The sequence below is a fragment of the Podarcis pityusensis genome (assembly GCF_964106645.2).
Source record: "Podarcis pityusensis genome assembly, chromosome: 1".
NCBI lineage: Eukaryota > Metazoa > Chordata > Lepidosauria > Squamata > Lacertidae > Podarcis > Podarcis pityusensis.
In genome coordinates, this window is record NC_138028.1 from 34,284,444 (window position 1) to 34,299,195 (window position 14,752).

At 40.7% G+C, this 14,752-nt stretch overlaps 1 protein-coding gene across 1 annotated transcript; it reads right to left on the reverse strand.

The window, feature by feature from the left end:
* Nucleotides 1–316: 316 nt before the first annotated feature.
* FAM177A1 (family with sequence similarity 177 member A1) lies at nt 317–12,022 on the reverse strand. Its single transcript, XM_080979484.1, has 5 exons — nt 11,834–12,022; nt 9,404–9,583; nt 4,598–4,664; nt 3,064–3,161; nt 317–2,140 (listed from the first exon to the last, which is right to left on the reverse strand). Exons 1-5 carry the CDS (start codon nt 11,915–11,917, stop codon nt 1,928–1,930), a joined length of 642 nt encoding a protein of 213 aa, XP_080835610.1. The 5' UTR covers nt 11,918–12,022; the 3' UTR covers nt 317–1,927.
* Nucleotides 12,023–14,752: the final 2,730 nt, after the last annotated feature.

Sequence of the window (14,752 nt, forward strand, 5' to 3'; positions counted from 1 at the left end):
ATATTAAATATAAAATTTAATGCATTTACAAGAAAAAGTACCCACTTTCATACCGTTTGCATATACTGAAAGAAATAGTAAAGGTAAGGCACAATGATAGAAGAACCTCATGACAATAAGCCCTTCCTATTATATAAAGCAATAACATTTTTGGCGAAAAGTAATTATACAGCTGGGCACTCAAAAGCCTTAATAATTGACTGTGATGCCCTGAATAGATGCTTAATATAGGCTTCACATAGTTTACAACTGGCATTTGGAATCAATGATTCTTAAATCAAAATGAATGTTCCCTTTAAGATTTTTTTTTTTAAAAAAACCAACAACACCAGAATGTTGTGATGTGCCATTTAGTTAAAGCTGTTCTAACATTCTCAAGTTAAGAAAAGCTTCCCATAAAAAAAAATAGTGTGGCAGACGAGACTTAAAAACTTCCTCCTTCCCACATGCCTGATGGTGACAGTGAAGGAAAGGGCATGATCCATGAGGTGGTTCTACATCTCTGCAGTTTTTCTGCCTACTGCTGTGACACTTTTCCTATTTCCATACTACATGGATTTGTAGTCCACAGTTTCTTCCTGACTCCTGGCTATTTTATACAGGTGCACAGCAAGCTTTTAAGAAAGTGACTCAAGACAGTGGAAGAAGCTATTAAAGTGTGTAACAACAGCCAAAAAAGGTTATGTTTGTTTTGCATGGTGTACTGCTTTCTGCATGCATCTTTTTGTGCCACACAGCCACAGACATCTGGGTCCTGTCCTATATCTGCAAAGTTTTGTGCTGCAGAATTTTGTGAGAATTAGTGTGGATTGTCCTCACAAAAAGGTTCATTATATAAGTTAAATTGTCAGTAGTCCTTGGTCAGGGTGCCGACAAGATCCTTTCTAGATAGAAAACCCAACCTTGTTGACATGCAGTAGGCAGTTCTCAAACTTATTTTCAAATATTTTAAATATAAAAATCAAGTTATGTCACTGAAACAGTGTCTGTTTAACTCAGAATGAAAAAACACTTGCAAGGGTATGCAAAATAATTAATTTAGCATACCTCACTACTTTTGTTTTTTACTACACCCAATATTTAGAGCCATCGTTTTATCAGCATACCATCTCCTATCCAGACTATCCTTCCCAACACACATAATAAAGTCAGAGATTACAATGTGAACTTACTCTGTATATTACTCTTACTCTTCCAACTAAGCAATTAACAGGACAGTCCTTTATGAGATAGAGTTTTCAGACAAGTTCTTTTATACAGTTGTTTCTTTTAACAGGCATTAAACAAAGTCACCTTATTTTAAACTATATGACTGGACACACACACACGCACACAACAGTGACAATAAATTAAACTAAGTCACAAAGATGCCTTGTGAATTAGTTGCCATTAGTCTAAACTTTCACCTAGGTTTCAGTAAGTAACATTATAAATGCAAAATGACCTTAAAACAAAAAAAGCACAGTGATCAGTCCACAACTGTCAACAAGGCACCAGATGTTCAGGAAAGACATTTCACTTGTTCTGCATAGATAGATCACAGGACCAGTTATTTGCATTTCATAATCTAATAGGTTAAGCAAAATGTCTTAGCCTTTATTAGACAGATGTTGGCTGAAGAGACGTTAAGTATCTCTGACCATACTTTGAAATAAGTTACATTCCACTGAACATGCATAACAGAGCCTACAAACATCTGACAATTAAGAAACGGGGTGTGAGAACCAATGTCACACAAGCAGACTTCTGCTCAAGCAGCAGGGCCTCTCCTGCCTCTCTTCTCCACTACAGCCATTCAAAGCAGATTTCAGGAGCGCAGAGGGGAGGGGAGGCTGGAGAAACCCTACTGCATGACCAGAAGTCCGTTCCAGTGACAACCAGACACCGTTGGATGCTACCCAAAGAATTCTAATGCACCGTTCTCATTCTAAGCAGACACTGGAGTAATATCTTGTTTGCTTTCCACAACAAGCGAACGATCTCCTTCTGTTTCAAAGTTGAGATTTACAAATGTACTACAGGTTGTAGCCTCTGGCTGAGCCGTATGGACAGCAGTCCCCTCTTGACTCTGGTTCTGCTGCTCTTGAAACCTCCTTTCTGCTTCTTCTGACATCTTATTCTCTTCCTCCTCTTCCTCTTCCTAAAAAAACAAACCTCACATGTTGTAAAACCAGCAGGACTCCATTAATTCATATATCCTGAGCATATTCATGTGTACCAAAATCATTTATTGCTGCCACGTAGTTGCTACTACTGCAGCACATTACTATTGCAAAGCTCTTAAGTACCCATCCAACAGGAAAGGTCAACTTAACATTAGAAAACATTAATGCAATCTGCATGCTTCTCAACAGAAAGAATGGCAATACTGTTTTGAAACCGAGTTCATTTCCTACAGATCAGCATTAAATATGGAAGCCTCTCATCAAATGATTTTTCCATGTCTGGCATATGGTAGTAAAACTATCAAAGTAGCCTCTGAACAGAAGTTGAGTGTCTGGGATTTGCAACTTTAGGAACCAGTTATTCCTGAAGCATTTACCTTCTGAAATACAAACAAGCATTTCTTCTACTTAAAATGTAAATTAAAGGGGAACACCCTTAACGTACTCTTATAAAGAAAAAAAACCTAATACAAATTAGAATATCAGTTGAATTATAAAACAGATGTATGGTAGTGGTTTCTCAGTTTTAATTGAAACCCCTCACCATGTACGTAATTCCTTCCTTCTATTGTAGCAAACTATTTCATATAATATTAGGCCAATGTAGGTTAAAGTCTATTTGAAAAGTACATACAACCAAGCATGTTTTCCTGAAGAGACTGCATCTGGGATGTACTCAAGTTTCCCATTAAAAAATGTCCTGACAAATGGACTTAAAGGGGAGAGTGAAAACAAGTTAATACAGAAGAAAATGTGTTGACATTGATAGATTTTTAGAGAACTGAAACATGACATCTTTAAACCATTTTATATTAAGAAACCAGACTATTATGCAGTACATTTTAGTAAATCTGTTTGTAATTCCTACACTGTTAAAAGGGTACAAAAAGGCACACACCTCCTTCTTCATTCTGTAGTATTCATCTATGGCATACTGGTATTTTGGCGTACTGATTCCCAAAACAGAGGCAATCTTTTCACCAAGGAAGTCACACACTGAATAAATAAAACACATTTATGAATGTTGCAGCCTTACCAAGCAAACTTGTGAGCAGTTTCCCATTAGCATTCTGCATCATCTTACATTTATTTATTTAAAGAAATGATTATATACCACTGTATCATAAAAATATATCACAGCAGTTTACAACGGTATAAAAACATGAAACATTCACACAGCAGCAGGAAGGGGTCCCCCCCCCCCCATTATTCTACTTCCTTAGTTTTTGTGTCTACTTGTACAAGCCAAAACATGAACCACACAAACTACGGAAACAAAACCAAATAAAAAGTGACAGCACAGATCGGATAATAAAAGACTACACCCTTTACACCTAAAACCGTACAGAGTGAAGGTTGTTTGGGCTTTTCATGAAAATACCCACTAAAAGAGATTGCTATATGTTTAAATTTTCTTCATATGTACCTGAACAAGGATATTCCAACTCCCCTTGTAGTGAAACACCAGGCCCAAAGGTGTTTCAATGGTAAACTAGATGTATAAAACAAAAGATGACAAGATGTGTCGTCGCTGCACAATGGGTCACTGAGCTAGAGCTGCTTGAGCTGGCCTCCTCCTTATACTTATCTGCTCTACAGTCAAGTGAAGAAGCCACAATTGTTCAGCTCAGAGTATGTATAGCTTGCAGGCATCAAATGCTGGATGAGTGGGTATACACACAAAACCCAAAAAAGGGCAGGGGAAACTACCACAAACTTGCCCTTTTACTAAAAGCTTTTCATCATCCTAAGTCTGTCTACAAATTACACACACGTCTTTACATAATAACCTGGTGGGTCAATGTGTGCAATACTTCTCTTGTGAATTTTTATATTTAAAAAAAAAAAAATATCACCCCCCAATCTGTCCAATTCCCACCTGAGACTCCCCCCCCCCCCGTGACTTCTTAAAATGATGGAATAAACTGAAATGGGAAGCCAAGGGGAACAGTCAACAAGAAAGGAGGTCATAACATTCATTGCAATAAATGGTTGTCTAATTTTGTACCCTAGTGCTGCATCTTTTAATCAACTTATAAAGCAGAACAGAAGGCATGTGTAGAAAATGAAGACTGGGTTTCACTGTAATATATTTTTTCAGAGTAATATACCACCCACTCATGCCAGCCTATAGTGAAGTGTAGGCACTGAAATATGCAGCACTAGACATACTTATATGAGGAAAAACAGTATTCAGTACCTCCTTTTAAACTTTTAAGAAAACACTGGATAAACCAAGTAAATGGGAGCTTTCATCACTTCACTAGGCTTCCTTCTGCAGGTTAATGAATGATTTGGGTTTTTGCATATCAGTAACTAGCACATTAATGGCTTCATTTCATGCCTGTCCTTTCAGTCTCACACCACTTGGCACTTCATTATAACTTACTTTGTTTTCTGTAGACACAGAGAGACAGAGAATACATACATACCTGATAGTGTTGATGTGGCTACTCTTAGCATCTGAAACCACAAATAGGGCCCCCAAGTTAGTGTTGCCTGCAATAAATAAAGGTTAAGATCATTTATGTTATGCATCTGAAAGACTTTTAATTTATTTCATGTGTCTCGCGTACGTTGTATCCAATGGTGGTGTTAGACAAGTGGAAGTACTCTGCTTGTACAAGCAGGGCATCCAATTTTCATTGACCCCTCTTCATAGTACAGCCCTCTGCAACAGTTCCCATACTGTTCCCAGCCCTCAGGGCTGCAGTATGTTGGGAGAATTGGTGGGATTCAGTTGTCCAGCCATGCATGAGCAGAAGTGCTTCCATTTGCCTAAGGCTACTGATGAATGTAACACTGAATGTCTTTATTGCTTGACTTGGGTATAACAAGAGCAACACCACCATGGAAGGGGGGAGAAGCAAGAAAATTGACCTGAAAACACACTGCCCTCATCTCTTCAGCATACCTTCCTCTATTTTAAATTGTTTATCACGGAGATGAATTTCAGTTGCTAAGCTGCCAAGAACAGGGCCTTTTTTGTAGTGGCACCTAATGGTAGAATACCCACCCTGAATATATTTGCTTGGCAACAAGACACAATGCCTTCTTTCCCCAATGTTCACATGCAGAAATTATAGCTCTTCCAATCAAGATAGAAAATCATATTACAGTGGTACCTCGGGTTACATATGCTTCAGGTTACAGACTCTGCTAACCCAGAAATAGTACCTCGGGTTAAGAACTTTGCTTCAGGATACGAACAGAAATCGTGCTCCAGCGGCGCAGCAGCAGCAGCAGGCCCCATTAGCTAAAGTGGTGCTTCAGGTTCACAACATTTTCAGGTTAAGAACAGACCTCCGGAACGAATTAAGTACTTAACCCGAGGTACCACTGTACTTATATCCTGTGCTTCTGAATATATGCATAAATGTAGAAACATAGAAAGTTTCATTAAACCAAGTCAGATAATTTGTCCCTCTATCCCAATATTGTCTGATGGAAACACAGTGGTGCATGTGTAGCAGCAAAGCCAGACACCTTCATTTGCCCCACCTGCAGTAAAACATTTCTCTCCCATATTGGTTTCTCTAGCCACAGCAGGCACTCTAATTCTCTAACGGTTTGATCTCACCCCCCAATGGCACACTCTTCCATTGTCTCCCAAAACAGACGGATGCCAACAACCTGCACATGCTAGGAATTGAACCTGGAACCTTTTGCATGCAAAGCATCTGCTCTGCTCTCACCTCCCCAATTCTGCAGATACAATACATAAGATGGCAATAGCATTTAGGAGCCAATTTGCCATTGCAAATGCAGAATTTGCCACACCAGAAAGTTTACAAAAATATATTGATATATATCTGATATGCATTAACAATGCAAGGAAGTACAGCTATAGTTATCCTGTTGTAAATAAAAATGCAGCGTAAAACACAAACCTTTTCTTCTTGGTATGTTTCAAAACTAAAGCTATATTGACACAAAGATTGGCTAGTTCAAACCTTACCTGAAGAAACTGATAATTAAATACAAACACTTTAATCTATTCTGGGTATTGATCAAGTCCTTAAATGATGAGGTCAGAATCTTAAGAACCCTGCATGTATGCCCAAGCGCTTTTATACGGGCTTTCTGGATTTCTTTTACAACTGCAACTATTTTCCCTGCAGGAAGGCTGTCCAAGGGTCCCCCTTCCACAAGCTTTCTGGCAGGGCTTTTCAGGAAAGGGAAAATCCTAATGTGTGAGTGGAAGCGCCAACTACTTCTTACAGCAAATACTCAGGACCCTTAGAAGCAAACTGGTGCTTATGTGGGGTCTACAGAAAAAGGCATGAACAAACGTTAACAGACTTATTATTCAATGTTCTCAATGCTCATTTGCAAAAACCAAGGTATCTCTGAAGGAAGAAAAATAAACATTTGTATTCTCTGGCCCATTCTGGTGAAATAACAGTTCACCGGCTGAAAACTCCCACCCCACCCCCATGTTATGAACTTCTACACAGATTCATTTGCTATTATTATTTTTAGCTACCTATGTAGATTTTTGTGCCTGAAAGTCATACAAAATTTAATAGTTGCATTAAGTCATAAACGGGGGTAGGTGAATACATACTTCTGATTTATAAGTGCAGACTTTGAAATAAGTCTGTATTATTAAAGCTACAGTTTCAGACCAGAAGTAAACCATTTTATTTTAGGTTCTGCGTTTATTCGTAAAGAAGCCAACACCAGCCAAGTTCTATTTTTTAAGGATGCTGTGTTTCCATTAAAAGTCCTAATATGTCAGTTCACCAAGGCAAATTTAATGAGCGGATGCTAGTCTTTGTAAGTGTACCCTTTTATACCACAACTGAAATAATAAGCTATCAACATGGGACTGTCAGAAAACAGACCATTTATTCGTCTGTATAGAAATCCTACAGCATTTTTGCCAAGGCACCAGAGCTCAGCTGGGGATATTCTTTTTCTCTGCCTCATTTATATAATATGCCACAGGTGACAGCAATCCTTTCTCAGCTGTACCACAATATGATGTTTCAGCACTTGTTGAAGACCTATTTATTTGTCCTAACATTTGCTGGTTTTTAGTGCCAAGCTTCAAGTGTTGTATTTTAAATTAATTTTTTCTACTGTGTATTGATGTATTTATGATTTTAATTTACTGTTGCTTTATTTTGTATATTGCTCTGCAACTCTAGAATGAAGGGCGGTATACAAATAAACAAATAAAAACAAACATTTATCCAATCAAATAATACTATAATGAAAGCAAGTTATGCAGCAGAAGATGGTTCTACAGTCATTTCATTTTAAATTTGTATAATAAAATGTCAGACAAAGAAGGCTTATGAAGTGTATTATGAAGCTGTAAAAAGGACGGATTGTTTTTCGCAGATTCTATTCCACTATGCTTTGGACACAGTTGCATTCTGCACTCCAGCATCTTTCTCTCTCTGCCTTCCTTGCAACACAATGCAAGTCAATAGTACCTCTCTCTGTTCAGAGACTGAATTGCTATTCAGGATGCCAGATCTTGGCCTGGTAATAGGGCATGTCTGATGTAAAATTCATCGCATTCAGTAAAATATTTCCTTCTAGAAACTGAGTAAACACAAAGGAACAAACCTGAATTGTACTGATGCTGTTGACCTAGTTGCATGTTTATTTCAAACAGCACTTTGCCCCTAAATATATTGCAATATTCAAGAATCCTTACAGAAGCAGTTGAACATTTTAGTGTCTGTTTGTATAAAAAATTCAGCTCTGGGAGGGCCAAACAAAACCAAAAAGGATATGATGGCACTGTGTTGAATATACAACACAGTATTTTTAGGCCAATACAAAAGCATCCTTTATTCTGCACATGTATTCTCTGAAATGCACAGAAGGCGTTTTTTTGGTATGCTTTTATGGAATAACCACTAGCACAAGGAACCAGTGGCCCTCCAGATGCTGTTGAACTCCAACTTCTATCAGCGCCAGGAGGTTGATGGGAGTTGCAGTTCAACAACATTGGGCGGCCAGATGTTCCCTACCCCTGTCTCAACCATCCATCATCATCACAAATTCAGGAAAGAGGGTTGGTTAAACAAAACTGACATGCCAAACAGAACACTTAACACCCCTCAGGATACAGAAACCTGGGTTTGTCTTGTTTAAATAAACACATACACTTCTACAGCACACTCAAATGTTCAAAGTATTGGTTTCCATTCTGAGTTTCCACTTGCTTCTACCCAATTTTTATTAACTCATTTCTCCCACTGCAGTCTCTCCAATGCCCATTCTTCACTTTTCAAGAATGTTCCCAACACTAAGGAACTGCTTTTTGGTGTAAGGGGAAGAAAGGGTGGGAGGGAAAACTCCATTATACAAGCAGAGTTTCATTTGTGCTACTCTACATCCAAGTCATTATCTCAGTACAGTTGTACCTTGGAAGTCGAACGGAATCCATTCCAGAAGTCTATTCGACTTTCAAAACATTCGGAAACCAAAGTGCGGCTTCCAATTGGCTGTGGAAGCCCTGTCAGACCTTAGGGTTCCAAAGAACGTTCGCAAACCAGAACACTCACTTCCAGGTTTGTGGTGTTCAGGAGCCAAACGTCCAAGTACCAAGGCGTTCAGGATCCACGGTACGAACTGTGCAAAGAAGGTCAGATTCATTCCCTTATTCATTTCCTTTCAGATGTGGGTGGGGTGGAGGGTTGTGGCTAAAATCAGGTTGTCTAACGCCATATTGCAAGTTCATTGGCCAACTGAGACAGAGGCAGATTTAGGGACTGTGACCAATTCAGTCTCACTGGGCACAAAGCGGGGGATGGGGGACAACAACACTGCAGCTATTATTTAGAATGTAGTGTAAGAGGCAGGGGCGCCAAATCTTGGCATCGCACAGGGCATTGCTGAAATTTGAGGCCCCAAAGTCCACCACTGACAGAGATCTGAAACGGTGTACAGACCATTTTGCATGCATCCAATTGACGCGCAACTGCCAACACACAGGTCCTTTTGCACCCAGTAGATGGCAGAACAGGGCAGAACAGGCAAGGACAAGCTTATGCATGCTCCACCAACACATATGGGGGCTAGGAATGGAACTCCCACACAAAATGATTGCTGCCTTTATTTTTAAAAAGACACCACATTATGACAATTAAATAGTCCTCTTCCTATGGAAAGAGATTTATCAGAACAGGATAAATAAGAATAAATAGAATTTTATTACTCCATTTGGGTAACATAATGCATTATGAAAAACAAACAAATTTCAGAAACAAACCTACTGGATCAACAGAAGGCAAGAGGTCTTTTTTCTCCTGCTGCTCATCCTCCTCTTCATCTGTGCTGTATTCTTCCATGGTTTCTCCACTTGCAAAGTGGATGACCCTTCTTGGAATTTTCTTCTTTTTTCCAATGACTCCAAGTTCCACATTCTCAAAGCCTCTATCGCCATTTGCATGCAACTGAAACAAGAGGGCAACTTGTCAGTTGCAAAAATGCCCACGTGATAAGGGAAGGATAGAAAGCAGCCCTTTTTAGGCAAGTTTTAATGTCTGATGTTTTATCGTGTTTTTAATATTGTTGGGAGCTGGGGAAACCCAGCCACATGGACGGGGTATAAGTAATAAACAACTACTACTACTATTATTATTATTATTATCATTATTATTATTATTATTACTATTATTATTATTAAACAGCTCTACAGAAAGTTCAACTTCCTTGCAGACCCCACAAAATAATTCCATAAGTTTTACAATTATATTTCACCCACAGCTTGGGGACAGAGGAAAGTCTTAATTTTAAATGAATTTTATGGAATGCTTGCATATTGCCTTGAGACACATGTGAAGGAGCTTCATAAATAAATATAAATAAACACTGCTACATGTTGTTAAATGCCTATATAAAATAACCATTATTTCCTGGTCACTTTGTTTTCAGAGTATATTCATCTATCCCTACAATACATCTGGGAGGGAAATCATTCTTATTTTGAATTTGCAGCTAGCAAGTGAGGTTGTGACACAATAAATTTGCTTAAGGCTACCCAAGCAATCCCTGACTAAGGAGAGATTGGACTAGGACCAGTAAGATCCAGAAAGCCAGTCTGCTGAAAGTACACCCCGCATAAAATTGTTTCAGTAAATATTAGATCAATGCATCTTTGCTCCTATTGCAAAAGAATGTAAACAAAATGTATCAGGCTAGTTTAAAATTTCCCCTTTATTTGTATTTAACATTGAGTGTCCCTTCTTTACAGTTGCCACTCAAGCATTAATATTATTAAATATCCACCAGTTTTTGTAGCCAAAAGTATACAAACGAGAAAAGCTTTATGAACTCTTTAGCCTCCTAACGTACTTTTTTGTAAAGAGCATCCTTTACATGTAAGGCAACTGTGTCACTGCTTTTGTCAAGTTTTCACAGGTGAAAGTCAAAGCCTGTCCATGTAATATTAAACAGGCTGATTTGTAACAGGTATCTGCTTACAGGAGGAGCTCGAAGAAATCAGAACACCTGCTATATGTGTGAAGTACAAAAGTGTATCAAGGCAGAAGGTAGATGGTGAACATAATAATTTGATGAATAAATGGTATTTGTGAATTTATTCATATGTATGTGAAAAACAGGCTACTAGTTAATTTATTAAATGCAAATGATGACATTATAAATACTAAAAATTCTGGATCTTGAAGCCCTGTAAAACAGAATGGATTAGTCCTGGATTTGTGAAAAGTTAAGGATGAACTGTTTAACTGGCTTCACTACAAAATTCGTTTCAGATCGTGTTTTCACCAATAAAATAAGCCTAGCTGTTCTACGTGGGAATTAGCACAATCCTGTTATCATGAAATGAAGATGTTCCGGTGCTTAAAAGACAGAACCATGTTCACTCCTAAAGCGTTCAGATGTGACACTGCTTTTTTTTATTTAAAAAATCTGCTTTTTGAGAACTGCTGAGAACCGTTTTTATTTTTGCCCGTAACCAGCTTCTTCTGAAACGATGGGCAACACCTCCAGCCCACAGGTAACCCGAGACTGGATAGCATTCCCGGCAAGCGATGCTGCTATAAAAGTGTAGGCCATCTGAACGACCGTATTTAAGCAACTCCACAAACCCTTCTTTGCAACAGTGGGCTCCACTTTCCAAGGCTCGGCTGATACTGAACCGGGTCCTAACCACACCCAGCATCACCACCACCAGGAAACACAGGACTACAAAAAAAGAAGCGCGACTGGCACGGGGAGGGGGAGGAAGTGGCAGCAGCATACAAATAATTTGGGGGGGAAAGCACAGCGCCCACAGGCCGGGTTGTGGCTGCAAATAAAGCATGCGCGAGTTGCACCTTGAGGGAAATGGTAGGTGGTTTCCAAGGAGCGATGGAGGAGTCGCCTTTAAACGCTTTGCACCCCGGCAGCGACCTCCATATAAGACAAGATATATAAGACATATATAAGACGGCTCCCCTTAGCAGACCCCGTTTGTGAGGAGGGCAAAGGTTGCAGCATGGAAGGGCGCAGCACACCCCCCCTTGCGCCAGGCAAAGGAGGGCAGGGCTGCCCCTTCTTCTCCCCTCAGACAGGGCGGAGACGCAGGCACGGCGAGAGACGGGCTGAAGGTGTCATGGAGGAGGCTGGGTCAGGTGAGCGGCTTCCCCCGCCGCCGCCGCAGAGGCTCCCCAGACGGAGTGGCGGGGAAAGAGACTCACCTGCTCTTGCTCCATGGCGAAGGCGGTGACAGCGACGGCGGCTGGGGCGCAATACAGAGTGATGGCGGACAGCCCCTGCTCCATACTCCCACCGCCCTCAGCCCAGCCGGAGGGAGACTGGCAGCAGCGGGGCTCGCGCCAGGCCGAACCCTCCTGCTCCTCCTCCCGGGCGGAGGCCCTGGGAAGTGAGCTCATAGAAAGGCCAGCCCCGGCGGCCCCGCCCGGGCTCGCCGGTTGCTAGGAGACCAGGAAGAGCTCGCTCGCGGGGGCCCTCTAGCGGCAGAGGGGGCAAGGGCGGCGGCCTAGCTAGCTTCTCTCTGCCACTGCCCTCCACGGTTCTTCGGTTAGGGGCGAGTTAGGGCTAAAGGACGAGGTAGCCTAGGTGCCATCTGTTGTCGGGCGTCCATAGTTTGTGGAGCGACAGGAAACAAACAAACAAAATCTTTATCCATCTCCAGTATGGATTGCACTTGCTGGACTCCAACTCCCATTATCCATTGCTGTTGACTCCTGGCTGGAGCCGAGGGGAGTTGGAGTTCAGCAGCTTCTGGAGGGCCACAGCTTCACCCACCCTGCTTATCTATACCAGTGATCGTGCTGCATCTGTTTTTGGGACTACAACTCCCATCATCCCTAGCTAACAGGACCAGTGGTCAGGGATGATGGGAACTGCAGTTCCCAAAACAGCTGGCGGGCCACGTTTGGCCTCACTGCTATAGACTATTTGCTTGACAGGTTGGATGGCCATATCATGGATTTTTTAAGTTGCAGTTTCTGCATTGCAAGGGGATTGGACTGGATGAAACACCACCACACCCCATAGGGTTGCCATACTTCAAAAAATGAAAAGCTGGACGCAACAAAGTTGTTGAGCTAAATCTAAAAATAAAATTTAAGAAATGAGTTATTTTTAAAGAAATTCACTAAAATATACGCTTCTGACATGGGTTGCCATACTTCCTGATTTTCCCAGACATTTAAGTGCTTTCTGCCCAGGCATATGGCCACCCCACCCCATGATACCTTGCAACTCTACAATTCTATGATTTTTTTTAAAAAAAGTTTTTATTTACACTTTTCAAATTTATACATTCATTAATTTTACAATCATTTTAACATTTCAAAGTTTGACTTCCTTACCCCTCTTTATGCAGTTCCTTAAAACTATTTTTTAATACCGTCTGCATACCCAAATTCATTTAATTTGCTCATTTAATTATCTATTTTAAATATATACTCTTATGAAACTACAGGTTATTACAATAATCCTGCCAATGTTTTTATCTGTTTGCAATTTATCTGTAAGTATTCAATAAACAATTTCAATTCTTTTATTTTAAAAAAAAGCTTGTTATCTTGATTTCTTGTTCTTCCGGTAAGTTTCGCCATTTCTGCATATTCCGTAAGTTTTTGTATCCATTCCTACTTTGCTGAGACTTCTGTTTCTTTCCATTTTGGGACAAGTAGCATTTTTGCTGCCGTAGTCACATACATAAACAAATTTCTAAACAATTTAGGTAGTCCGGTCCCTATAATTCTTTGGGGAATTATAGGGAATTACAATTCTATGATTTTTGGACAGTCGCATGCATTCCAAGGATACTGTGGAGTTGGTAGTTCGGGGAAGCAAGGTTAGGTATCTCAAAGGGAAATGCTGGGGAGGTTTGGAGAGCCAAGTGTTGCACGATGGCTGGAGCGCTGGGACTATGACCTTGGGAGACCAGGCTTCGAGTCCTCAGCTATGACACTCACTAAGTGAGCTTGAGCCAGACGCTGTCTCTCAGTCTAACCTACCTCAGAAATTAAAAAATTGTCCAGTAGCACCTTAGAGACCAACTAAGTTTGTTCTGGGTACAAGCTTTCGTGTGCATGCACACTTCTCCAGATACCTAAAGTAGTATCTGAAGGAGGTATCTGAAGAAGTGTGCATGCACACGAAAGCTTATACAGTGGTACCATGGGTTAAGTACTTAATTCGTTCCGGAGGTCCGTTCTTAACCTGAAACTGTTCTTAACCTGAAGCACCACTTTAGTTAATGGGGCCTCCCGCTGCTGCCACGCCGGCGGGGTGCAATTTCTGTTCTCATCCTGAAGCAAAGTTCTTAACCCGAGGTACTATTTCTGGGTTAGCAGAGTCTGTAACCTGAAGCGTATGTAACCTGAAGCGTATGTAACCTGAGGTACCACTGTACCCAGAACAAACTTAGTTGGTCTCTAAGGTGCTACTGGACAATTTTTTAATTTATTTCGACTGTGTCAGACCAACATGGCTACCTACCTGAATCTACCTCAGAGAGTCGATGTGAGGAGAAAATGGGGAAGAGAGAACCAGGCTGAACTCCTTGGAGGAAAAGGTGGCATATAAAGGTAATGATAAATATAGAATGTTATGCACTAAATAGCTCAGAGTTCTCAGGGAGCAGGGAAGGAATTACATAGTAGTAAAAAATCAATATAAATTATTTGTGTAATATATGCCTCATCATCCTTCAGACATCTCTTTCATTGGAGAAAAAGTGGGGGGCGGTGGCTGTGGGCAGAAGCAAAGAATAGCAGAATAGATTCTGACGGGGCTAAGGAAAGTTTTGTGCATCATTAAAAGGACAGAATAGGGGTGGGGTGGGGCAGAATGGGGTGTTTGCAGGCTTTTCCCAATGGGATTGAATTATAAGCGATTTCACCGATGAGTGTGGTGTCTCCGATCGTAACCCCCACGTAAACAGCGTTGTGGTGCCTGGATTATAAAGTAGCTTTCTGAGAAAATTGGCTATTTCATTAGGTACAGGAAATGGCAGTTTTAATGCAACAGTTGCTAAACAGCATTGAGACAGAAAAAGCAGCCTTCTACTGACTCAAACCATTGAACAATTTGCTGCTGCCAGCCCCTCTGCAGAACCCTTTCGCGGGCCGCTCATCATC

Coding starts and splice junctions, on each gene's coding strand:
- FAM177A1 (XM_080979484.1), bottom strand. CDS start 11,917: ATGGAGCAGGGGCTGTCCGCCATCACTCTGTATTGCGCCCCAGCCGCC. Junction 3,162..4,597: donor AGCCACATCAACACTATCAG/GTATGTATGTAT, acceptor TTATTTATTCAG/TGTGTGACTTCCTTGGTGAA. Junction 2,141..3,063: donor ACTACAGAATGAAGAAGGAG/GTGTGTGCCTTT, acceptor TTGTTTTTTTAG/GAAGAGGAAGAGGAGGAAGA.